The 27,207-nt window shown below is 38.8% G+C and overlaps 2 protein-coding genes and 1 long non-coding RNA gene across 8 annotated transcripts; 2 read left to right on the forward strand and 1 right to left on the reverse strand.

Annotated features, from left to right (window-relative positions):
- Positions 1-806: 806 nt before the first annotated feature.
- Positions 807-5,879, forward strand: LOC110683020. Of its 4 annotated transcripts, none has more exons than XM_021859360.1 (4): positions 807-1,558; positions 2,617-2,671; positions 4,252-4,572; positions 4,983-5,879. In XM_021859360.1, exons 2-4 carry the CDS (start codon positions 2,630-2,632, stop codon positions 5,397-5,399), a joined length of 780 nt encoding a protein of 259 aa, XP_021715052.1. In that variant the 5' UTR covers positions 807-1,558; positions 2,617-2,629; the 3' UTR covers positions 5,400-5,879. The 4 variants fall into 4 exon arrangements, 1 of the variants encoding a protein (XP_021715052.1); XR_002503540.1 differs by lacking the exons at positions 4,252-4,572; positions 4,983-5,879 and adding exons at positions 2,756-3,467; positions 3,552-4,144 and having other exon boundaries at positions 1,203-1,558; XR_002503541.1 differs by lacking the exons at positions 4,252-4,572; positions 4,983-5,879 and adding exons at positions 3,074-3,467; positions 3,552-4,144 and having other exon boundaries at positions 1,205-1,558.
- A 152-nt stretch (positions 5,880-6,031) lies between these two features.
- Positions 6,032-11,439, reverse strand: LOC110683019 (GDSL esterase/lipase At5g03980-like). Of its 3 annotated transcripts, none has more exons than XM_021859358.1 (6): positions 11,004-11,439; positions 9,004-9,167; positions 8,548-8,760; positions 7,108-7,160; positions 6,640-6,913; positions 6,032-6,518 (listed from the first exon to the last, which is right to left on the reverse strand). In XM_021859358.1, the coding sequence occupies exons 1-6, from the start codon at positions 11,144-11,146 to the stop codon at positions 6,265-6,267; spliced, it is 1,101 nt and encodes a 366-aa protein (XP_021715050.1). In that variant the 5' UTR covers positions 11,147-11,439; the 3' UTR covers positions 6,032-6,264. The 3 variants fall into 3 exon arrangements, with proteins under 3 accessions (XP_021715050.1, XP_021715049.1, XP_021715051.1); XM_021859357.1 differs by having other exon boundaries at positions 7,108-7,256; positions 11,004-11,438; XM_021859359.1 differs by having other exon boundaries at positions 7,108-7,256; positions 9,004-9,126; positions 11,004-11,200.
- An 11,137-nt stretch (positions 11,440-22,576) lies between these two features.
- On the forward strand, positions 22,577-24,558 carry LOC110683022. Its single transcript, XR_002503542.1, has 3 exons — positions 22,577-22,607; positions 22,745-22,823; positions 24,486-24,558. It is a non-coding gene; the product is annotated as an uncharacterized LOC110683022 (long non-coding RNA).
- The last annotated feature ends 2,649 nt before the right edge of the window (positions 24,559-27,207 follow it).

The following is a 27,207-nucleotide window of genomic DNA, read 5'->3' on the forward strand; positions in this document are numbered from 1 at the left end:
AACACACCCAAATTATGAGTATCAAAAACAGCCATGCCTACTCAGAGTACAATCACAAATTTTTTCGTGTTGCAAATGTACAGAGAACTTAGATTCAAGCAGTGGTAAGAAAATACACCAAAATAACAAAAGGCAAACGAAAAGAAGTGAAGCCCGATATCACCACAACGGATAATACAAGCAAAAAAATAAAAATGAAAAGGTAAAAAACAAGCAACATCAAGTTTAAACAAAAATAATCCAACAAATTTAACTACATTTTTTTATATTTTTCCCAACTAAGTGAAGACAGATGACACAATATATCTCAAGAGGCAAAGACCATGCCATGAGAGATGGAAAAGTCCAAAAAGAAAGCAAAAAATCATGACTTGAAGATGAGTGCTAATTTTGAAATAATTTCATTTCATTCTCCACATATCCTATGTAACGATAGTTACCTTAAACACATATTCAATATTATTATTTTCATCTATCTTTCTAATTATATTTAGTAATTTACCCCATGAGTATCAACATTAAAACGTTATTGTTGTACATAAGAAAGAAAAAAAAGAAACAAACTATTATTAAAAAGTCATAGTCTAACTAACACATCGATTGCATGACAAGTAAAAATTAAAACCGCTCACTAATTAATTAACGATCGTCGACCAATAATATTAATATTTAATAATTATATACACTACATACACCTAAGTATCTTACCCCATTGCTTCAAAAAAAAGTATCTTACCCCATTTTTTCATTCCAAATGCACAAAGCACTCAATATCCAAATTCAAACAAATTAAAAAAAAAAAAAAAAAAAAAAGAAAACCCCAATAATAAGGTTGTACATTGTACGGGCTAAAAGCCTAGTTTATATAATAGAGATTACATGTAACACACTTTAGTGTTGCTCCTAGCTAGTAAATTTAATTCTGGTGGATTGTAGAATAAAAACACAGAAACATTAGCATTCACAGGAATAAAATGGCCTAAATAACAATAAGTACTTATCTGATATAATTACGTATTACAACAAATTTGTAAATACTCCTACTTGATCTTGTCAAAGGGGATATAAACTTCATTGGACAATACAAGAGATATAACATTAGGAAAAAAAAAAAAAAAAAACCTAGAAAGTTGTGTTGTGAAAAAGAGATCAAGTTAAAAAAGACTCACACACTCCAAAGCTAATGATTATAGTAAAAAGAAATGTTTATATCCTACTCTAGAACTATGTAACTTCTTAAAAATAAAGGCTGTGTTTGTTTCAAGGGAAAAGTCTTTTCCTGAAAATAGTTTTCCTATTTTTTACTGTTTGTTTTGGTCCGGCCCATAAAACGGAAAATAAGGCTAGAAAATACTTTTTCATTGAGGCCCAAATATTTTCCCCAAGAAATCGAGGTATTTCGTATTTCCCATCGTCTTCAACTCTTCACTGCTTCACGCTCGCTGCTCTCTCTCTCATCTTCAAGCTCTGAACGCTCGCTGCTCTCTCTCCCTCTCATCTTCAAGCTCTGCGTGCTCTCTATCTCATCTTCATCGCCGTGAAGATCTGCTCTCACAAGGTAATTTCCAATTTATTCTGTGTCCTTTCTTTGATTGTTTGCTTCTTTATTTGATTCAACATCTCTGCTCTCGAAATTCTTGGTTAGGTTTGTGATTAATTTGGATACAATTTATGATTTGTTTATTTTAATCTGGTTTAACTTTGAAGTAGAATTAGTTTGTGCTATTGAAATTTTTGGGTTAATTTAGCAGTAGAATTAATTTGATGCATTGTATAAGATATTTAGGGTTTGTTAAATCAAAATCGAAATGGTTGTGATTGTGGAGAGGTGCGGCTGCGGGTTTTGGTGATGGTGTGCGAGGGAGTGGCTCGGTGTTGTTAGGTGATGGATCTAGTGGGCGGTTTGAGGTGTGGTTTGTGTTTCTGGGTTGGGTTTGTGCAGTAACTGGTGTAGAAGGTGTAGTGTATGCCTTGAAGAGTCTGCTGAAAGATATTGCTGATCTACTTTCATGCCCTGCGTCAACATATTTGAGTTACATGTACGATTTATTGTGTTTTTAAATCAGAATTAGTTTTTACCAAGACCTCAAGAATATGCAAAGCCTAGACGAGTTTTTCCCACCAAATGACTGATATTTTATGGGGGATGAATTGAACCACCAGAAAATATATTTTTCAGGTTTTTAGCTTCTGCATTTGGATGGGTCAAATTCTTTTACAAGGTCCATCTATGTTACTTGATTAATACAGTGTCTAAATTAATTAAACAATAATCAGCTTTTTGTATATGTCACTTGTGTATAACCATCTCAAAACACAATTTAAAAAACTCTAGGTGCTGCTCTCAACTTAGTATGAAGTAGATATATGTATTGTGTAGCATAGATCAGTACAGGTACGATGATCAAGTTGACCATGGACTTGTAAGCCAGTTAACCATGTTTGTTGTCACCTAGTTTGTGGTTTTGATGTCTGTGTTATAAAATATACTTAGTATATGGTATAATATATTGTTGTATGCATAATGATGGGGTGGTGGTTTGATATAGTATTCATGCTCAATACTTGGAAATGATATTCTAATTACCATCAATCACCATAATTTTCTTTTTTCAGATTAGTATTAGTTATGGAACCGGAGCGTGGATTGTCTACCCAAAAATCATCTAAGGTATAACTTTGCCCAAAAACCACTATCGAATTAATATACATATAAGTATGCTTAACCTTTTTTATTTTGATGGAATTGATGTAGATGACTAATGATACTAAAGGCATTGTTATTGGCGCTGTGGCTGCTTATTGCTTGTTCTCTTGCTTTTCTTAACGAGCGTAGGTCTAAAACAAGAAGGCTAAGAATAATTAGACAACCCTACATTAATAGAGATAGTCTGAGGTCGGAGATTGTTAATAGTGTTTTGTATTGTGATGATACTCATTGTTTGGGTCAGATCCGTATAAGGCCTCAGGCATTTTTCAATTTGTGTTATATTCTAGTTGAAAGAGGACTTTTGAAAGAAAATACTCGAATAGGTGTTAAAGAACAAGTAATGATTTTTTTTATACATTTTAGGGCATAATGTAAGATTTAGGGCAGCGGGGGGAAGATTTTTACGATCAATTTGGACCATACATCATTACTTCCATGTTGTTCTTAAAGCCATCCTTAAATTGTACCTAGAATTTGTCAAACCACAAGCCTCTCCACTTCCTTTTGAAATTCAAAACAACCTTAGGTTTTTTCCTTGGTTTGAGGATTTCATAGGAGCTATAGATGGGACACATATACGTGCATCTGTCCCCATTGAAATGCAAGGTCGATTTCGTGGTAGAAAGGGTGGGACAACCCAAAATGTGCTAGCTGCTGTTGATTTACGTATGTGCTGGCCTGGCCGGTTGGGAGGGTTCTGCTCATGACTCAAAGGTCTTGCAAGATGCACTCAAAAGGGGATTTAAGGTTCCTAAAGGTACTTTAATATTATTATTTTTTTTGGTTTCTTTTATGCATTGGTTATAAGTTAGTAACTATGACAAATCTCTTTAAATTGTAGGAAAGTATTACCTTGATGATGCGGGGTATGGTGACCGTAAAGGATTCATGCCTCCATATAGGCGTATTCACTACCACTTGAAAGAGTATACAACCAATCCACCTGAATTATTTAATCTTCGACACTCCTCACTAAGAATGGTTTTGTAGAGAGCATTTGGAGTATTAAAGAAGCGATTTCGTGTCTTAGATGCTGAGTCATTTTGGCCGTATGAAACCCAAGTAAATGTAGTTCTAGCATGTTGCGTGTTACATAACAACCTTAGAGGTGTTGACCCAAATGACCCAATTACAAGAGAAGTTGAAGTAGAGATGGCATCACAAGATTTACAACACATGGGGGAAGCACGTACTCGAAGGAAAGAGCAGGAAGAAAATCAACAAATCGAAAGAAAGAGAAAGACCATTGCAATGGCGATGTGGACTGTATACAAGAAGACTTGTATTTGATGGGCTTAGCATATGCATTTTTAAGATAATTAGTTCATAAATTATGTATTTTAATTCTATAACATTTTATTTTTTAAAGACAATATTTCCAGTGATTATGTATTTTCTATCAACTTTTTCATATGCGATACCTTACTAGAGTTATTACCTGTTTCAACTTTTTCATTTAGTGTTTTGCATCAATTTTATATTTCTTATATATTATTATGTTGTTTTTTTTCCAGATTCTAATGCTAAAGTGATTGTTCCAGGTTGTAAAAGAAGAGAAAAAGACTAACTTTTGCTGGTCAAAGGACATGTCAAAAGAATTACTCGACTTTTTAGCCGAAGAAGTTAAAAAGGGAAACCGGCCTAATAATACTTTTCGAACAAGTTCTTTTGTGGCTGCTGCAAAGATTATCTCTGAGAAGTTTCAAACCAATTGCACCTCAGAACATGTGGAGAATCATATGAAAACTGTGAGGAATGCATGGGTGGCTATATCAACAGTCCGAAACAACTCCGGGTTTGGATGGAACGATAATTTGAAGATGGTGATAGCATCTCCCACAACATATGCTACTTATGTTAAGGTAGTGCTGTTTTATACGCTGGAAACATGTTATTATTCACCCTTAAATAGCTGTCACTCCCCATTTTCTCTCTCTTTTCTTGTTTTGCTTAGCTGTAATTATGCTTCTGGATTTGTGTTAATATGATAATGCACCGACCAATATTGTTCATTTGCATACTTCCTGCATTATATGAATAGATTACTATTGTTTGTTGATTGTCTGAGAATATGTACTAGCTGTTGCTAGAAAAAAGGAAATGGTATAAAAGTGACAATGGGATCAGTGGCTGAATCTTGAAACAGGCTTGTGAGGGTGACTATATTTCAGCTTCCAACTTAAAGCTCTATCAAGTAGCCAATGTAGGATGTTAATATGATATCAGCCTCTGTACAAACTAACTTTTTGGCCCTATAATCTGATCTTTGGAGGAATATCCAAAATATGAAAAGTTTTTGAATCGAAAAATTGATATGTATGAAGAGATGGCTATAGTATTGGGTAAAGATTTAGCACGGGGGAACTTCTCCAAGACATTTGCCGACATCGATGTTGATGCTTCAATGGAAAGTGGACAACCAAGTATGACTAATGATAGTGTGCCTTTCAAGGCTGAGAGTGGTACCTCGTTGGGCTCAAGGCCACATCGAAAGAGGTCTCGAATTGACGAAGGATCGGAAATGGAACACATTTCAGCACAACTTCAAGAAGTGGTTAGTGCTCTCAAAATTTTTTCAAACAATCAACTTGATGTGGAAAAGCTTTATGACGAAATTATGAAGATGGAGGACATATTGCGGCTTTTGATCACTTGGTGGAGCGCGAAATGCTTGCAAAAGCATTTTTGACAAAAAGCTTGCCACTATGCAAACTTTGGATCGAAAAGTTTGTCAAAGACCATAGGCATTAAAGTCTGCTTGCTGCTTTTACTCCAATTTCTGGTAGTTTGCTCTTGCTGTCTTCAAGGTTACTGCTCTGGTTGCAATCTGCTGCTTGGTTTTGGTGCATTCTGCTTTGCCTTTTGTTTCCTGCTTCCTGTTGCTGTTCTGCTATAACTCCTATGCTGCTACCTGGTGTTTATGCTGCTGCTTCAGGCTGTTGGAAGCTGCTTCTCCTGCTCCCTAGTTTGCTGTTGGCTGCTATATGCTGCTTGGTCTGCCCCTGTCCTTTCTACAACCGTTTTTCTTTTCTTATTTTTTTGCTGTTTGTTTGGCTTGGGTATTTGTATTCTTGGGTATTAGCAGAAGTTTTTTATTATTAGTTTGAAGTGGTTAACATTTGTAGATCAAATATGAAGAACTATAGAATTTTAGCTTTTAAATCATTTACAAGGATGTTTTTCATGTTCTCTTCTTGACTTACAGTCGAGGGCCGGGCTTGGCTTAATTTACAGCTTAATTTAAAAACAATTAGGTTCACAAACAATAAAGTAACAAAAAGAAAATTGTTTTAAAAGGAAAATGAATTTCCAAACAAACAATTTCCAAACAAACAAAGAAAAATGGGATTCATGGAAAATGAATTCCAAACAAACAAAGGAAAATGGGATTCTTGGAAAATGAATTTCCTTACAAACAAACAAAGGAAAACTAAACCAAATGTGAGTTTTCCTCCGGAAAATGGATTTCATGGAAATTCATTTTTCATTAGATTTATTTTCCGTCAAAACAAATGGAGCAAAAGTATAATAGTAATATGTTGTATAACTTTCTTTTATCCCAAACTTATAAATGTACTTAGTGAAGAGAAAATTAAGAAGAGAAAAGAAAATTTCAAACGTTTAACGCTAGAGTTGTCATTGAAAACACTAGTATGTTTTATCAACCATTGTGACATAACTTGATATGCATGTTGAGTCAAATGCACTCCATCCCAACTTACGCGTTTGTAAGGATCTTCACAAACAGGAACTCCTTTAGTCCCACAATTAGCACAACAAGCATTTAGCATAACATCCTTGTCAAACCCTACATGCAATCAATCACATTTTTTTTTTTAATTAATTACATGCACTCGAATATACGTATATACCGATATAATTGAAATTCAAAAAAGAACGTGATTAGGATACACGAAGTAGGTACTAACCATAGGAGGTAGCATGTTGGAGAACTTCTTGTAAGGCTGAAACATAGTCCGCGTACACAATTGTTACATCCAGGTGATCCTCGCGAACTTCTTTAATAGCTTCTTGTAGTTTATTGTTATGAAATTCCGCAAAAGAATTCAAATCTTTTAGACATTGGAGATCGTCATACATACTTTTGTCATTTGTTTTAAACATGTTAAGGTAAATTGTCATGCAACCAATGGGAAAGTTTCCGGGAACAACAATTCGAATGGCTCCAAGCTTAATCACTTCCTGCAAGAACAATAAAAACCACCAACAGATTAGGATACATGAATAAGAACTACAAAGTATATCAAATACTACCTCCGTTTCTTTTTAATTGCAATAAAGGTAATACCTCTTTATTACAACTAAAAAGAAATGAAGATAATTAAGTACTTCGTAAGTAATACTGAGTACTTATAAAAGGATAAGAAGATGATCACCTTTATGGCCAATTTTATAGCTTGCACAACTTCAGGCACTAGCTTATAGATTTCTGTTATTGACATTTTTTGAAAAAAAGCCCAATTATAGTCATTTCCTCCAATTTCACCCATCATAATAAGTGCCTTTGCAAGTTTTCCCTTGCATTCTAAAGTTATAAATGAAATCAGAGATGTTAGTAATCAAATAATATATGAAGTAATATTCTTAAGACTTGACACAAAATAAAAATAGGATTTTTTTGTAGGAGACTACCTATTGATTTTGTAAGAAACTACCTAATATAAAAAATGTTGTAAGAAACCACCTAATAAAAGGTAAAATGCTGTAAAATACTACCTTGGGCCGGATTTCCATTGTTGTTGACCAAATTTTCCGGCATTGACCTACCTCAAAACACCATCGAAACCACCGCGAGGGTTGGTTTTCAAGGTGGTAAGGCTATTTTCGGGGTGGTATGGGTATATTCCGAGTTGGTGGGGTAGTTTCGGGCTACGAGATGGTGGTTTGGGGTGTTTTGAAGTAGGTCAACGCCGGAAAATTAGGTCAACGGGGGAAATCCGGCCAAAGGTAGTATTTTACCTTTTAATAGATAGTTTCTTACAACAATTTTTTATTAGGCAGTTTCTCACAAAATTTTAGTTTTATTAGATAGCTTCTCACAAAAAATCCATAAACATATAATTTGTTGTCAGTATATGTAGCTACCATATTGTTGATTAAAAGGAATACTTGAAATTAGGGGAGTGGGATAACGAGATCACTACCTCTAAGTATCCCCACTTGATTAGATTTGGATCCTAAAACTCTAGAATCTAAGGAAGATTTTTTTTTTTTATCAAGTGAGCCAAACTAACCCTTGTGTTGTTAATGAAATAGGTAAATACTACAAGTATTACACATTTAATTAGGAGACCTTTCTCATGAGAGATACTCCTAACATGAACTAGTGTATTATATACTATTTTATCTAAATGAGTAAATTATACAGTGATGACAAAGGTTAACATTAGGAGATCTTCCATAAATTCAGACTAGTGTTAATATATATCATATTTGTTCAAATTGGATAAATTCACAAAAAATTAAGTTCATAAAAGCATTATCCAAATTCAGTTTACAACTCTATTAAATTTTGATAGGTTCAAATTTAGAAATTCAAACATAAGTTTTAAATAAGCTGAGTTAAATTTAGTTTATAAGTAAAATCAGGTATATAAAATGAATCAAATATTTTCCATCCAAACTCACATAAGGAGTATTATATTACGTTTGTTGCACACAATTTCCCTATCTAATGAATGTCTATTATCATAAATGATGTTTAGATTTTAAAGACAAATATGCAAGTTTCATAGATTAATCATTAATGAGAGCATGCATTTTTATGGCTATAATGGGAAAAAAAAAATAATAATAATAAGTTGAGCATTTTTTACCTGAAGCACTAGAGCAAATGGAATGAAGATGGGACTTAAACCAATCAAGCTGTACAAATAAGGAGGTATTTGTGGCGTGATAACTAATATTGTTCTGAGCTAAAGTAGAGACGTTGAGTGCAGTCGATCCAGCAACAGCAAAGTTTACCCCATGACTAAAGTTACCATCTTTGTTAAGATACGGATCAAGATATGGCAGCTTAAAGAACTCGGCTGCATTGATAACAACCAACTATAAGAACTCGACTTGTTACCCTATAATATAATTTGTTTTACTAAAATTGCAACACTTTAAGTTTTGACTTTTGAGATATCGTCATAAAACAACCGAAACACTTTTTTTTTTCTTAAAACTTTAACAACTTAATGAAATGAAAGAAGTCTTCATGTGATGTCACAACTTAATCAATCATAATAATTAATAAATAATTGATTCGATAATAAGGCGATTCTTACCAAAATAGTCAATCATAAGAAGTCCATCTGAACAACGACCGGTTGGCTTGTGGAAGAAAGTTTCTCCATACGGTAATTTTGCAAAGGAAGATCGTGGATCTTCACGTATAAAGTTGCCTGTATCTGAAATTGAATCTCCAAATTGATAAATGGCTTTGATTGTTCTGTGTGATGCACAAATTGTGAATATACGGAATAATAGTAAACATAGTTAAAAGAAAATAAAATGATCACTGGCCAACAATTGGGTTTAGATTTAAATTGACTCTTCTGGCAAATTGAAAATTCTATTATATATTAGGGTATACCATGCTTGGTACACCTTGTGGAAATCTACAACAGTTCTTTTTTTTTTTTTTTTATTTTAAAAAATGTAACTAATTCCTTAATTAATTAAAGCATTATGTTATTCTCTTCCATATTTATACCTTTCTAAATTAGAAATTCTCTACATTCATTCATTTTTGAATTTCAAAAACAGAGAGGAAAAATTGTTGAGAGAGAAATTGAATATTTAGAGAGAGAAGTAGGAGTTTAATAGCAAAAATGGCGGTACGGCACGAATTTCGTCATGATTTAGATCCCTGATTTTCATTAAAACTAGTTTTTGCATTTTTTCTGAATTTGCTTTATTTTTGGAGGTTGAAGACGATGTTCATCGGATTATGATGAATGTTCTTTTTCATTTTTTTGATACATATTTACTTTTTATCATTTTGATGAGTATGTTCTTTAAGTTTGATTAATATATTTTATGGGTCTAAACTATATGTTCTTTACATTACAAATTATATTATTCAAGGTATGTAGAATAAAAATACTCTTTTGTTAAACTTTTATTATGTGCTTTAAGGCCTACGTTTTTTGAATTTATCTCTTATGTTATTTGAACTTGACCCGTATGTTCATATGATTTTTATGTTATTTTTAATTATTATTATGATATTTATTTTAAATATCATTTATTAATTATGTATTATTTTGTATATTTATTATCATCTACTCCCTCCGTCCCTAAAAGAATAACCCTTTTGGCCAAATTATAGTCCCATAATGTTCATCCCATTTGCATTTAAATACCCTCCAATTTGTAATAATATTTGTGCAAAATTAGCTTCCCCATGCAAATTTTGCTTTTTCTATGTACTTTTATTAATTTATCTCTCTATTTTTTTGCAAATCCCATGTAAAATTCCCTTTTCAATGTATTTTTATTAGCATCCCCATACACTCTTATACTTTCAATATAAGTTTCTTAATACCCGTGAAAACTCCTTAAAAGGGTCATTTTTTTAGGGACGGATGGAGTAATTGTTTTTTTTTTTCTTTTTGAAATCAGGATCATAAAGGTTGATAACGATATTTTTTTGGGACCTCCTCTAGTGATAAAGAACATTCGTAATATTAATGAAGAACATGATTATATTATGTAATGAACATTATGTATATTTTTGTAATGGGGCAAAAAATAAGAGACGAAGGGAGTACTACGTGGCTCGTTTTAATTAAATTTTGTTCTCATTTCTGTTAAAGCTAGCTCCACTTTTGCACCGAAAAGTAGTTTCATTTCTGTTCACTCAATCACTAATATTCTCTTGTCATTCTTCCCCTAATCCTTTTCTGAGCACTAATATGAACCAAACAACATAATCATAAAAGGTGACAAAAACTCCAAAAAGAAGTTGCATTTGATCACTATATACATATGTACAATATCGACAGATTTTAGATATCTCGTGTACCTTATTAACAGAATTTAAAATCACTACACTTTCACTTTGATCGAGTGCAACTCAATTAAGGTATACCCGTGAGTCAACGCATTGGTTTCATACTTTCAAGCATCGCCACATAAAAGTCAAATCCATTTGGCACTAACAATCTAATATTAACTTCACTAATTAACACATGGATCGGCAAATATGCAATATAAGAATTAACATACCATACAATAAAAGTTGAACAATTCATAAAACACAAATTTATATAAAAAAAAATACCTGGAATCAGAGCGTTGTAGATCGTCGGAGACGACTCTGATCGGATTATCATCCGTAAAGGTGGATGGTAACGTCACCGTAGCGTAACAGAAGATCAGAGCTGCTGCTACGATGAAGGGAAGGTAGGTGGTGCGACCACCCATTATAATTTTCTATTTTTGTTTAGTCTTGGGAGGAAAATAATTTAAGAAAGATATATGTATAAATTCAATAAATTGTGAAAAGTTGGTAATTATTTAGTTTGAATTTTGTAGCGTTGGGATGCCGTTGGGCCAATAACAGAGTAACGGGTGACAAAATTTAACAACCAAGAATGGGAGATTGGGAAAAGAAGGTAGGGAGATCTTTCGGCTATGAGTCTTTGACCAAACGAGGCCCGCACCAATTATTGATGGGATCATGGGAACGCACCACTTTTTTACTTTTTTTTTTTTTTTTTTTTTTTTTTTTGTTCGTATTTGTGCTTTTTGGTTGTAGGTGACTGGGCTTAGTGTTATGTAAAAAGGTGTTAAAAACGACCTGACTTAAAAAAAATCATTTATTTTGAATAGTAATTTGATTTGACTTAAGAAATTTAGGACCCAAACTCGATCTGTAACCGATCTGAACTTAATCCGAATTTCAATTTGACCTGGTTTAAACTTAACACGACAACGATTTGACCCGACTTGAACTCAACCCAAAACCAATTTGACCCGATTGACAAGACTTCACCCTATCCGAAATTGACCCGACAAATACCCGATTCTATCTGATTTGTTTGGCCTGAACTGATAATAACCCGACCCGATTTTAACCTAACATGATATCAAACCAAACATAATTTTAACCCAACCTATGATTACAAACCAACCATAATTTTAAACCCAACTTGAAAACTCTAACTAATATCTTATACGAATTGAAATAGTAATATAGCAAACTAACAATACTCATAGCCTTGCAAGATCATACACAAGGTTGAAGATTAATAGTATCCTTGAATAGATGACATTGTTTTGTGTCTATATTAACGTATGTGGCTATCATCTATCAATCTGTCACTAATCCATTATCATCTCACTTGTTTCAGGGTTTTTTGTGTCCCTCGGGAGAGTTACGTCACCAAGACTGATTTCCCGCCGGCTGTACCTGCGAAACAACGGAAGCTCTGGGTGTTCGGAGTTCCGCCTCCGACGATCAAGTTAGAAAGTGTTTGGAGTGATGTAAAAAGTGCGGAAAGTAAAAGTAGATATTCTCGGATCCCGAGATCAGGTGTGTTTCTCTGATGTGAGAGAATTGATTGTGTGTAATAAATGAACGTGTCCCCAAAATAGGGGAAATCTCCCTATTTATAGTGTCGTTGGTAAATGTGCCCCTACCTAGGTCATTCTGACCTAGATTTGGGGGGTTGTGCCGTTTTGAGGCTTTTCTCGAGAATTGGGCCATAAAGGCCGTTTTTTTCCCTACTGATTGGGAGTGCCATGTGTCAGCTGAGGATTGGTTCATTTTGAGCCTCTCCTAAGGTGACACGTGTCACCCTCTGATTGGGCCACGTGGCCTAGGTATTTTTACCCAAAACATTTGCCCCCCACAAGGGTGACGTGGCGTGCCACGTGGCGCCCGTGACACTTGTTACTTAGACATTACAGGGATGCCCCTGAATTTACCCCTCTATAAATAGAATTTTACCCCCCTCCTCATTTTTGACATTTTCAAAAAAAAGACTAGAGAGAGAAAGTCAAACGTTCTAGAGAGAGAAAATCAGACAACCGCCTGTGTACTTCTTAGACAACCGCCTGTGTACTTTCCAGACAATTGCCTCCTTTCTTGCCCGCCTGTTACAGCCGGTCAGCGCTTGACACCCCTTTTAGAAACAAATCATTGAGGTACCGTCTCTCCCCTTCCCAGCTCTTTCATACTTTTTCCGTTTATGCACATATCATTCAATAAATGGATTCACCATCAGCACACACGGCACCGCCTAGGTCAGTAGTCAGTCGGTCTCCTGGTATGGCCGAGTCTAGGACTGAGGGTGCCGTCTCTGGGTGTTTGGATCACCCTTGTTCATCTCTAAATTTGACTGTCTCTGTGTCTGTGCAGGACATTGTGGCTCGGACGATGTGGACGGCACCTTATCCGGAATATAGGGAAGAGAGCACAGAAGGTGTGCCGCATGAGGAAGAGACGGCTGAGGTGATGGCACCAGCTGAAGAGGAGGGAGAATCTCCTCCGGGTGCACCCAACATTCCTAGTGATAGGATCCTTGAATCAGAACAAGGAGACAGTGAAGAAGCCGTCTCTGTATCTGGATCTGGGGGATATGATGAAGCTGTCTCTGAGAGAGACGGGGGAGAAGCCGCCTCAGGGTCTAGCTCTGGGGAGAGCAGTAGTGGCTCACTATCGCCGCTTGAGGATAATGAGGCAGAAGAGAGAAAAAAGTGGAACAATGAGGGCGATCCGTTCCGGATCCATGTGTCTGCCAAAGACAGGGCGAACATGGAAAAAGGCCTAGAGGACTTCAAGTTAAAACATCCTCTTAGTGAGGGCTATGACATGCGGGTGCCGCCTGAACTGGGCACCATTACCTGGAAGGATGACCGGCAGAATGCCAACAATTATTTTGGCTGCTACGACGCGACCTTCTTAGCTGATCTCCGCTTCCCCCTCCATGACGCAATAAAGACTACCCTTCGAGGATATGGCCTGGGTGTGTGGCAGTTGACCCCAATTTCTTGGGTTAACATTTTAGGCTACATTGCCGCCTGTGAGATGCAAGGCCTCCATCCCGACTAGGAAGCTTTTGCCCATATGCATTACCTTACCAAACCGTCTAAGTGGTCTGACTGGAAGAACTGGTTTTACCTGGTTTTCGCCCCCAAACGGTAAGGTAACTTCGAATATCGTTGTTACAATAAGAAGCCGGATCTTTTGGGTTAGAAGTGTGCTCTCCCAAAGATTCCGGATGAGGATTACGAGAAAATAATAGAGTCAGGATTCTTTGAGCTTACAACCACCCCCTCTCAACCGGCGAGTTAATAAGTGTACCCAAGAATTGGGTACCCAAACATGAGTGGCTGAGGGACGAAGCGTTCTTGTCCGCCTGGGGTCTGAGCACCATGTTTGATAGACGTACGTAGAGCATGCATCCGACAATCTTTATGCCGTCTTTATTGGTTCTAACTTGTGAACTCTTATTTGTTTGATGAACTGACATACGGTTTTTTTTTTGCAGAAACCGGCAGAAGCATGCTTCCACAAGATAAGACGCCTGCCCACTCTTCAGCTCAAATAAGAAAAATGAATGCAGAGAAAAAGAAGGCCCAACTGGCAGCCAAGGGTCAGGTAGGAACCGCCTGCACTAGTCGTTCTTCTCTCTTTACATATAGAGACGGCTATGACCGACTATATACTTATTGTCTGCATTTTCCTGTCTAGGGTGGAGACAAGGGGCCTCCTAGATCCCTTACCAAGCTAATCAAACGGAAGCCGGATAACGAGGTCACAAGCTCGGCTAAGTATAGAAAGATGTCTTCTGTTAAGACGGCTCCTGAGTTTCCGCTAGGGAAGGGCCGTCTGACCATCGGCGGGAAGAGTATCAGGAACCTTGGTCTGAGGATAGACCTCTCCAACAAGTCGGGTGCCCTTGAGGAGCCGAAGGGTGGCGAGCCACCCAAAGATGCAAGTGGTTCTGCAGCGGCTGTAGGCGATCTAAGCCTTCAACAACATCCCTAAGGTACGGATGACTCCTTCGACTCCCCCTTTGAGCTTGGTTGGCCCATGCGGGTCAATTCACGTTCTCAGCTACAGTCAGAGGGTTCCTTAGTCAGCCGGCAGTCTGTTGGTGGCGCCTATGTAGCTTTCTCACCAAATCTACCTTCTACTGCAGATCAATCCCCCCGGTGGCCGGATGTGTAACAGTTCTCCAAGACCATGCTGAGGTCTATACCCAAGGAGGATAAGGAGGCTATCCCTGGGATTCAGACGTTCAATGTCGACCGCATCCTCACCTTGCTGTCTGAGGTATAGTAACTTAATTCAGATTCTTTTAAGTATAATGCCGGTTGTGTTTCTAACATACCGTTTGCATTTATTCAGGCGATGCTGAGAGTTGATGAGCTGAAGAAGTCGTATGCTCACAAGTAGGAAGAGGTAAGGAGGGCTAATAAACGGGCGAATGAGTCCACTAACGTTGCTCAGTATCAGAATACCATAAATGATCTTGAGACTAAAGCTGAGCTAATGACGTAGGCAGAATCCATTAGGCGTCTAACGACTGCTCTTGTTGAGGCTAACCTGCAAGCCACCAATTTTGAGGCGGCGCTCAAGAACGCCCAGTTTGATCTCAAAGCTCTAGAGGGTGCCAAAAAGGAGAACACCACTTGTTTAGGGTAAAAATACCCCCGTCCACGTGGACTAATCGCATGCTGACAAGTGTCATCATCAAAGAGGTTCTGATAGAACCAATTCTCTAGTGACACGTGGCACTCTAACCTATGAAATGAGAATTGATCTCCTCTCACTATAAATAGAGGAAAATCCTCATTTATTACATATAGATAAATATACACACAAAACTCGAGCAATTCCGCACTTTAATAGCGAGAGAAAAACCTTTACATTCCGCACTTTAATACATCCGGAAAATTTCTAACTTGATCGTCGGACGCGGAACTCCACCCAACCGGAGTTTCCGTGGTTTTGCAGGTACAGACGGTTGACGCACATTCTTGGAATTGTAACTCTCCCGAGGGACTCCGAAAACCCCGAAACATTTGGCGCCGTCTGTGGGGAGAGTACTTATGAGATGGCATCAGAGTCTATACCACCTACTGAAGGCAAACGACCTATGGCCGAAGCTGAGGTCCACACGGACCAAGATAGTGGTGACGTCTTTGAGGTCGACACCTATGTGGCCCCAGACGGGTCATTCAGAACAAGACGCACCCGTTCCAAGGAAACAAGGGAATGGGGTAAAGACAAAGTTGGTCCTAGCAGCCCAACCGTCAAGCTGGCTAGGCGACCCCAGGCGGCGGAGGGTGCTGCCCCGTAACTAGAGACGAACTCATGAAATTCATGACGAGTTTCAAAGGGGAAATCAAGGACCTTATAAACAAGTCAACTGGCACCAACAAGGGTCAGTCGGCCAAGAAGCCTTCTCCCACCGGGAAGAAGCACGTTAAGGATCGTGTGCCTACTCCTTACCTTAAGCCAAAGGGGGCGGATGGGCCCATGGTCGACCTTTCAAAACTTCGTTTCCCTGAATCAGGGCAAAGGAAAGCCATTCGGCAAGTTCAGTCGGATGGATCAAAAAGGACTTACTCAGATGCCCGAATGTTAATCCAGCAGAAGAGAAGTCATCAATTGTCTGAGTCGGCCTCAACGTTGACTTACCTAGACAGTTTCTAGAATACTTCAATGAAGTATTCAGAAACAAACCGAGAGAGTCAGTCACGCGGCATGTCCGCACGTACTGGCCCTCAGATTTTCCAGCCGGCTCCGTATGTGCCCCAACAACCATACATGCCGTATGGATCACCATACATGCAGTCGACCCTCTTTGGGGGTCAGGCGGCACAAAATGTCCAGCCCATGGACTAGCAGCTCCGGCTGCTAAACCTTGGGGAACAGCCGTCGGCGTTCTCCAGGGGATAACCGAGACGGCTCAGCCGGCCAAGGTTAAGAACGTGTTGGTTGGTACCTATGTTGGTACCACCAACTTGGAAGACCACCTAGTGGTTTACACCAACGTCATGTACTTACAGGGGTTGGATGACGCCGCTTGGTGACGATGCTTCCCGGCGACATTGAAGGGCATAGCCCAACGATGGTTTAGCAATCTGCCAGCTGGGTACATACTTGTTCGCGTCCAACTTCTCTATGAACATCCCTGCCAGAAAGACAAGTCTCGACTTGGGGGCTATTCAGCAGGGAGATAGAGAAAGACTAAGGTCCTATGTCAGGCGGCTCAATCTGATGAGAATTCAGATTCAACGGCTGTCTGACGAAGTTGTCTACACAGACTTCTTCAAGGGTTTGAAGGACGGGTCGACCTTTAAGTTCGACCTGGTCAGAAAGAGGGTTGCTACACTCCAAGAACCATTGATGGAAGCTGAAGCCTACATACAGGCGACGGAGCTCTGTGCCATCAAGCAGCCGTCGAACCCTAAAAAGTCCGACAAAAAGGAGAGCCGGTCTGCTAAGCCGGCTAAAAAAGAAGAGAGCAAGAAAAGAAAAGAAGTCTGGGTGGCGGATCATTCTGGTCAGCCGTCCTAGAAGAAAAAGAGAGAGTTGAAGCCTTACATCCCCAAGTACGAGTTCAACAAGGACTGCTCCTCCATCCTCATGGAGATCAAAGACCGGTTGACCATTGAAAAACCGGCTGCAATGAAAAGTCCCATCAAAAGCCAGGGCAAGAGTAAATAATATCATTTCCATGAGGATATAGGCCATGACACCAGTGGCTGCTATAGCCTCAGACAGTTACTGGACTGTCTGGCTGATAAGGTGGCTTTGAAGTCCTATATGCTATAGTCCAAGGGTAACCCCAAAACAAACAATGGACAGCCGTCCAAGATGCCTGACAACCTTGCTATAAGCTCTAACACTGATGAAGAGCAAATCTTTACTATAGCAGGAGACTTTGCCGGAGGGGGTCTAACCATTTGGGGTACCAAGGACAACATCAGAAAGCTGGAGGTCAACTCAGTGGATGAGGGCTAGGCGTCGAAAGACACCTTCCCTGAGGTCATCATCTCTGAGAAAGACCGGGGCAAGGTCAGACGGCCTCATGATGACCTCATACTCATCGAATGCAAGGTTGCCAACCAACGAGTGGGTCGGATCCTTATTGATACCGGGAGCTCATCTGATCTTATAAGCTATCGGTGTTTGGCGAACCTCAAGTACAAGCCTAGCAGCATGCACAAAGTCTCTCACCCCATAGTTGGTTTTGGGGGAGGGGTATTGCATCCGGTGGGAAGGATTGACCTACCAATCCGGCTAGGAGAAAAGGGGGAGGGATGGCACATGGTCGTCAAGTTCTTGGTGGTCGAGGAATTGACCGCCTATTATCTGATTTTGGGCCTTCTAACCCTCAACGAGTCCAAGGCAGTCATCGTCCCATCCCTCATGCTGATCAAATTTGAGAGGGATGATGGGTGAGTGGGTTCCCTGAATGGATATCAGAAGACGACAAGGGAGTGATATCTCTCAGACGTCAAGCCTACTGTGGCCGCAGTCGGCTAAGGCGCGGAGCCCATTGACATTGATGACTTCAAGGAAGCCGCGCCTGCTCCGAAAGCAGCAAGCAAAAAGAGAAAGGCGGACCACTTGGTGGCCGTAAAAAAAGAGAAGCAATAACAATCACTGATCGAGGAACGGTCAGATGATCTCCGTCCCCAGCCGGCTGGTGAAAATATTGACATTGTTCTAGATGACAGCCGTCCAAAACGAACCGTTAAAGTGGGGACAGTTGCTTTTGCCAAGTTGGGCGCAGATTTGCACCAACTGCTGAAAGAATTCAAAGGCATTTTTGCCTTTGAAGTGGAAGAGATGCCAGGCGTCAGCCCGAATCTTGCTGTCCACAAACTCGCCGTGGATCCAAAAAAGAAGCCGGTTAGGCAAAAGAAGAGGAACCACGGCGAGGAAAGATCTCAGGCGGCAGCCACCGAGGTCAAGAAGCTGCCGGATGCCGGGTTCATTCGGCAATGCTACTACCCAGATTGGGTAGCAAACGTTGTCCTTGTTAAAAAGCCGAATGGTACCTGGCGGATGTGTGTTGATTACACAGATCTGAACAAGGCATGTCCAAAGAATAGCTATCCAATTCTAAAGATCGACAGTCTGGTCGACTCTACAGCCGGTTATGCCTTGATGAGCTTCATGGACGCCTATTCAGGCTTCCATCAGATACCCTTGTGGAAAAAAAGATCAAGAGAAAACAACATTCGTCACTGATCAAGGGTTATTCTGTTATACGGCGATGCCGTTTGGGCTGAAAAATGCGCCTGCTACCTTCCAGCGAATGATTAATACAGCCTTCATTAATCAAATTGTGAGGAATGTAGAGGCGTACATTGATGACATGATAATCAAATCTGAGGAACAGACAAATCACCTTGCTGACCTCCGAGAAACCTTCACCACCCTCAGGCGACATAAGGTCATGCTTAATACCAAAAAGTGTGTCTTTGGTGTTGATTCTGGGAAGTTTCTCGGATTTTTGATTGATCTAAGGGGGATAGAGGCCAACCCGGAAAAGGTACAGGCGGTAATTGACATGAAGTCACCTCGCACTGTCAAGGAAGTTCAAAAACTAACCGGTTGTCTGGCGGCATTGGGGAGATTCCTCAGCTAGTCAGGCGACAAGTGCCTTTACTTCTTCCAGGCAATAAAAAAGATGACTAGATTCGAATGGGGGGAAAATGCTGAAGCGACATTCCAAAAATTGGAAGAGCACCTCCACTCATTGCCACGGCTGGTCAGCCCTCTAGCAGGAGAGGTTCTCTATATGTACTTGGCCGTCTCAGATCATGCCCTCAGTGCCGTTCTCCTAGCTGAGAGAGACGACATTCAGCTCTCGGTCTATTTCATTAGCCATGTTCTTCGAAATGCTGAGCTGCGGTACCCCTTGGTTGAAAAATTTGGCCTTGCCCTGTTCATGGAAATTAAGAAGTTGAAACCATACTTCTTGGCACATCCGGTGGTGGTCTACACAAACCAACCCCTCAAGCAGCCAATGACAACCTTGGAGTCATCCGGCAGAATGCTCAAGTGGGCTATTGAAATGTAAAGTCTGGAAATCACCTTCGAACCAAGAAAGGCAGTGAAGGGTCAGGCGTTCGCCGACTTCATTGTGGAAATGACAAGGCCGGCTCAGTCGGACAATGTTGATCAGGTTTGGAAGGTATATGTAGACGGGAGCTCTACGATGAACGGCTGTGGTGCAGGTGTAATTTGCAAGTCTCCGGAAGGGGACAAGTATGAATACGCACTACAGATCAAGTTTTAAGCCTCGAATAATGAGGCGGAGTATGAGGCCCTGCTTGCCGATATCCGCATGTGTAAGGCGGCAGGGGCAAGGAAAGTTGACGCCTGATTTGATTCGCAGTTGATCATCAGCCAATACCATGGTGACTACGAGGCCACCCATCTGGCTATGATCAAATATCTGCAGGCGGTCAAAGACGAGGCCGGGACACTTGACGAATTTCATCTAAGTCAGGTGCCCAAGTCAGAAAATAACCAGGCAGATGCACTGTCTAAGTTGGCATCATCCACTACTACATTTTTAATCAAATGCAACGGCTAAAAAGAGCTAGTGCAACGGCTCATTTTATTGTCGTTGCATTAGATAAGCCAAAACAACGACATAAACTTTGTACATCAAAAGGTGGAGCTAACGCAACGGCTTTAAGAAGCCGTTGCATTAGGTGTACTAATACAACGACCTGAAAGGCTATTGCCACGGCAGTTCACTCCGTATGAAAATGCGCTTAATTAATTAGTTCACTCTCCTCAGATCTCACCACCTCAGTTCTCACTCCTCTCTCTGTCTCCCCTTCTCCTTATTCTCTTCCTCCAAGACGAAGGAAACCATCACCGCAGCCGCAACCACATCCACAACCATCGTCGCTCACAAAATTAAATTCTCTCTCTTTCTTCATCCTCCTCATTCACTGATGGTCACGGTGGTGATGGTGGTCGCGAGTGATAACGACGATGCGGTTCGATTTTTAGGGTTTTGATTGGTGTTCATGGTATGAGCTTCTTCAAACTTTCCTCTTTAAATTTCAAATTTAGGGTTCCTTTGCATAATTACTAGTTAAAATTTTTGATTTTTTTCGATTTCTAGGGTTTTGATTTGCTAATTGTTGGACCTGGTGTTCTTGGTCGCTTGGTAGCTCAATAATGGAGTCAGGTATAATCGCTATTTCTATTGCATTTCTACCTCTATATCTTTCGTTTGTAAAACAGTTTAATTCCTCGAGAACTGCCAGGTTAAATTTCTTTCATTTGGGTTTCTCGCCTTTCTGTTCTTGTTCCTTCTATTATCTTTAATTTCTGATTTTTAGTAGTTTTTGTTATAAATTTTTGATCATATTGTTAGTATTTGGTTTGCTTATTGGAAAATTGTAAGATTTTTAACTTGCAAATAAGTGTGCTTTGGCTGTTTTGTTAGTTATGGTAATGCAAATGTTATGGTATAGGTAATGATAGTAGATTACTATAGTTGGTGTTATAATGTCTAGTAACTGGTGCTTATAGACGGTTCATGTTGGAATTGGTTAAGGGCATTGTGTTTCGTTTGGGTGAGATAGAGCAAAATAGTATATTAATGCTTTGGAAATGAGCATGGTTACTGCTTATTAGTATATTACAATTTGGAAAAGCTGAACTATGTGTTTGGGGAATGGGGTGCAATGGGATTGGGGTCTTGATAGAAATTCCGTATGAGACAAGTGCGTTATGTTTTGGAGTCAGGTATAATCGCTATTTCTATTGCATTTTGGCTTGATTAACAATACTTTGGTACCGAATTGTGTACCGTACCCAAACTTGTAGTGGGCTACTGAGTATTGGCATATTTGATGACAGTTTTAGTAACTATGTTTATTTAATCACATATATTTCTTGGATAATAGATGTTCATCTTATGCAAATATTTGTCATTATATATAATACGGAGTACCAAGTATATACGCTATAGCCTTTCTATTATACATCCGGGTTTATAATATGGTTCGAATGTACTTAGTTTACGTAAACTCGGGTAGTCTGGTGTATATAGACAACGTATGTACTCAATTATTTAGTGTTTGGAGGTTGATGAATCTCTTTTGACCGTTGCAGCTGTCTTGGTCTTGGAATATCTATGGCTGCACAAAGTTGAACTGCAAATGATATATACCTTAGAAAGTAGAAACATTCAACGAAACTGATATTCTATATATATAAAAAGAATTAATGTCGTCCTTGGTCATTACTTCTTACTTTGTGGGATATATGCTCATTTTCTTTACTTTTGCTGGGGCTGAAATGCATTATGAAACAATTAGCTAGGTACCTTTTTTTTAAAAAAAAATGAAATATGGATAGTAATATACTTTATCTTTTTCTTTTTTTTTTTTTTTTTTTTTTTTTTTTGTGAAAAGGTAAGAAAAATTAATCATTAGGAAGCCCTTCCAAAAACGAGGGAAATTTCTAATGTAATATATTCGTAATGTTTGTTTATAGGATACCCTAATTCAATCCATTTCAAAAATCATTATTGTTATTGTGTAACTCCCATTATCTAATCTCACGGTAACAATACATCATAGTCAATAATGTCAATCATCAATAATTAATTTTTTTTTTTTTTTGTTTTGTTTTGGGTTCATATCAATGAGGTACCTCTGAACTTATGTGAGAATAATGTCGTTAATCCAATGCTTGCTCTGGCTGGGAAAATTCTGGGTAATGATGAATCCCTTCTAGGATCAATTAGATGCTTGGTTAGAGTAAAACTCCACATTCATGTTTGTATTGGCTGGATCTAGCTGAAAACAAGCTTAGTGGAACATTACCTGTCTCAAATGGGACTAAACCAAGTCTTGAAATGCTGCATAGTTGTAAGCACTTGTATGTCTGACGCATTTATTTTTTGATTTGAAAATTTCTTGAATTCTTTATCGAATTTCACCATTATTGTATTGCCCTCTTTCAATCTTTTAATTTTCAATTTCTTGTTGTTTGTCTATTGATTGCCACTTTGCCAGTCACTTTGGAAGATATCAACTCTCTGGCTCAATTCCACCTCAGCTACTCCATGAAAATATGACACTTGCTTATTCATTTGTAAGTACCCTGAAAGAAATTTAATAAGATATAGATGTTGTCATTGACATATATTCACCGGTAACACTGCAAATTTGAATGAATACTGTTCTTTTTTTTTTTTTTTTTAAATTTTGATTGTTATATGCAGTGGTTTTTGTTAATTGTATAACTAATTTATAATAAATTTGTTGTCTTGATTGTTATTTGTTAATTTTAATATTCATCAGAATTTTTTGATGAAAGTTGCAGTTTCTGGTATTTTTCGTGATTTACTGTCGAGTTTTGAGTCTATTTGATCAGCTCGTTGTCCTATAGCTTGCGAATTCTATGGGATTATAATGATATAAGTACCTAATTCTTCCTTATTATCTGGATGTCAACCTTTTATCTCTTTCCTCCTAATCTTTTTATTTATTTATTTAACCAAGGTGTATCTCATTATCTAAATAAGATATAAAAAAAATTACAATTATTCATCTCTTGAAGCTTGGTATGCCCATAGGGTTGCTGAAGTCATTTTGAGTAAGAGGGGAAGGGAGGGAGGTGATTCCCTCATTTGCCTAAAAATTTGTTAGTGTAAGTTTTAATATGTTAGACCCTTAAAATTTATTTTTGGATTATTTTATAGCTTTGATTTGATTCGCACGGTCTAATGTCGATTTTTATTCATTTATGCATGATTTTGTGAATTAATTTGAGTGATAGGTGGTATTATAATACGAAGATAAAGCTTGACAAATACAATTTATCACTTTGAAGTACTTTGCTTGGTTTTGTATAATTTTGTTGCATGTATAGTAGTTATCCTACTCAATTCTGATTAAGGGATTTTTTTTTTTTTTTTTTTTGGTTTATTCTCCTGTTTTATTATCTATATATTAAAAGAGCATTAGGATATTTGATTTTGTATACATGGCTAACTTTAAGTTTAATTGATTTTGGCAAGCTTAAATTGACAAATGTACATAATGAAGCTTGGAAAACAGTGACAAGATATATAAACAATAAAAAACAATCTCAGGTCAATATCAAAATGTGACTTCTTTAAGCTTTTGTGCTACTGCAATGTTGGGATGTTTATGTTGGTTGTTATGTTGCTTTTGATAACTATAGGACATCTAGTGCTCTAAATTTGTCTTTATTTTGATCCAAACACCCAATTTTGTTGGTAAAAAATGGTTAAAGGGAGAGTAGACTTAGTTGCTGTTCTTCTGAAGATATTGCATTCTTGAAAGTCTGTTAAATAGGGGAAATTGATGTGAAAGGGAGGGGGGTTGTTTTTACTCGTTGTATGGATAGCTGGGTGCCCTGGTTTATTGTTTTTTAGATGTGTTTGGTGTGTGCCCTCCTTATTTGGCTTATGGTTGCTGTTGGTTGTCGCTTCTAGTTTGGTTTTAGTGTTGGATCTGATAGTGGCAGATCAGCAGCTCTGGTTTAGGGTTCTACTTGCTTGCAGCCTGTTTTGTGCCTGTTGTGTTTTTGTTTGGTTTTGGGTTGCCTGCTGCCTGTATTGGCTTCAGGGTGCTGCTGTTGTGGCCTGCGGTCTAACATGAGTATTATTGTATAGCTGAATTCTCCGTGCGTTTTGAACTTTTCTCATGTTGATTGTGGCCTTGATCTAGTGTTATTTATAATTTAGTTCTATTATATTTCTATTACTTTATTCTATTTTACGTGTAGGTGCATGGGGAGCTAAATGGAGCTGAAGCATAGTAACTAGCTAGTCATTTAACAAATGGTGCATATATGTTGGTGACTCTTATTCAAGCTCAACTTTGTGAAGATTTGGAAATTCCGGCTCATATATATGTTGAAAATTTGTATTTTGGAGGATTAAATTAATTATATAACTTTTATTTATTATTAGTAGGGTGTCATACAAAAAACAAGCAACTAATATTTTATAATGTACGTATTTAGCATTATAATTATTTTATATAAATTTAATGATATTTTGTTTCTTAGTATATTTAGATTTGTACTGACTATTTATACATATATTATATTACCGTACAATTAAAAAAAAAGATCAAATGATCAATCAGTTGCAGTAGATACGTACTCCATATATCATTTGTATTAATTAACTTCAGCCGTTGCAATAGGTGTTAATTTCATCACAATTAGTAGTAAGTAATCTATTGCAACGGATAATTTATACCGTGGCATTAGATGTAGAGCTATCGCAACGGATTATAGCTTCCGTGGTATTAGGTGTTGTATACCGTTGCAATAGACCTACTGCAACGCCAGCAAATGCCACGGTACATGGCCGTTGCATTAGGCCTATTGCCACGGAATTTGACGCCTAATGCAACGGATTTGGGGGTTGCAATAGGTCAAAAATGTAGTAGTGATCCGCCTCTTGTGATGCGCCTAGGTCAGTCTTTTGGGAAGTCATGGAAAAAAGAAGCATTGAACATGATCCCATTGGAATCATTGACCAAAGCTTTACCTGGATGGATGCCATCTGGGCTTACTTGGCAGACGACACTTTGCCCGATACCCCTTCAGAAGCGGCCACATTGAATAAGCGAGCCACAAGTTTTGAGATCTACAAGGGAGAACTCTTCAGGAAGGGTTACCTTCAGCCACTACTAAAATGTGTTACCCCTGAAAGGGGGAAAGAAGTTCTAGAGGATCTGCACTCGGGCTTTTGTGCATCACATATAGGCGGCAGAACTCTAGCAAAAAGGGCCAGGCAGTAAGGCTACTTTTGGCCCACTCTTGAGGCAGACGACATGGAAATGGTGAAGAAGTACGATAAGTGTCAAAGATACGGCTGGCTCATACACCGTCAGACTACTGATTTGACGGCCATCTACAACCCGGTTCCATTTGCAAAATGGGGCATGGACATCCTGGGTACATATACGCCTGCTACAGGCGGACGGAGGTATATCTTGGTGGCTGTAGATTATTCACCAAATGGGTTGAGGCAAAGGCGGTTAAGGGCTTTAAGAAAAAGGATGTCATCTATTTCATCTGGAGAGACATCATCACCTGGTTTGGGGTACCTATGTCTATGGTCTTTGACAATGGCCCTCAGTTTGAAACGCCTACCCTCAAGAGCTGGTTGGGAGACCAAGGGATCTCACATTGTTTTGCATCAGTCGGCCGTCCCCAAGCAAATGGCTAAGTTGAAGCCTTCAATAAGCTCATCTCACACGACATTAAAAAGAAAATTGAAAGGGCTGGCGGTCTATGGGCAGATGAGTTGCCTCATGTCCTATGGGCCATCAGAACAACTAAAAAAGGGGCAACCAATGAAACCCCGTTTCTCATGACATACGACACTGAAGCCGTCCTGCCCATTGAACATTGTGAGCCAACACTTCGAATCATGCTCTATGATGAAGATGCTAATTAGGAGGCCATGCGTCTAGCATTGGATTCACTCTAGAAGTGTAGGGGCAATGTCGTCTTGCGTCATGAGATATACCGTCTGAGAATGACGAGAGTCTACAATAGAAGAGTACACAAACGCCCCCTAAAAGTGGGGGACTTTGTGTTACGAAAAATGGAGGCAACCGGTAGGGCTAGTGAGAAAGGAAAATTAACCCCTAATTGGGAGGGTCCCTACCGGATTTTTGAAGAAGTTAGAGGCGGCACCTACCGCTTGGAAACTCCAAACGGGAGGCAGCTAGCCTGAACTTGGAATGTAGATAACTTGAAAAAGTACTACTTTTAAAGACTTGCAAATCTTAGTAAATAGAGTATATTAATAAAAAGAACATTGTCTTTTGTACAAAGTCCCATCCGTGCAATGCACAACTAGGCAACCGTCTGCTCTAAACTGAGTAGACATAGGCCAAGTATTAAACTTAGCAGCTATTTATAAGGCCAATGGCCGGATAGTTTTTGAACTGCCTGCTCCAACATGAGCAAGCAACTGGCGACGCCCATTTGTGTGAATTCGTCGAAGAGAGCATCTCCCATTTGGGTGGTACATTGTTCTGTAAATCATAACTCAAGCGGCTTTAACCGACTGTCTAGGTTAAAAGATAACTCACGGCCGTTTGAATAATCAATTGAAACCTATATACAACCGGTCGTTGCTTCAAAGCAACATAGACGGTAACTAAAATCTTTGTCGAATGTAACCGGTCTTTGCCCAAAGGCACTACAGCTGGTTACAAACCCAAATTAAGCAAGGTCAAAACCTTGGCAATTGATTCATAACCTGGTTATGATGCATACACCCGGCCAATGGCCGTCTGCATACTAACAAACGACAATGACGGATACCCAAAGGGTAATCCGCAGCCGGTTAAAAGAATAATCTAGGTTGTCCCTAGCCAGCACCGTCTGCTAATCCTACTTAGAATAATTCTACTTCTTTAAATACGGTCAATGACCGCCTATCTATCCATCCGAATGCTTGTTTGGGCGGCTGCCTGCT

This window comes from Chenopodium quinoa, unplaced genomic scaffold, assembly GCF_001683475.1.
Source record: "Chenopodium quinoa cultivar QQ74 unplaced genomic scaffold, ASM168347v1, whole genome shotgun sequence".
NCBI lineage: Eukaryota > Viridiplantae > Streptophyta > Magnoliopsida > Caryophyllales > Amaranthaceae > Chenopodium > Chenopodium quinoa.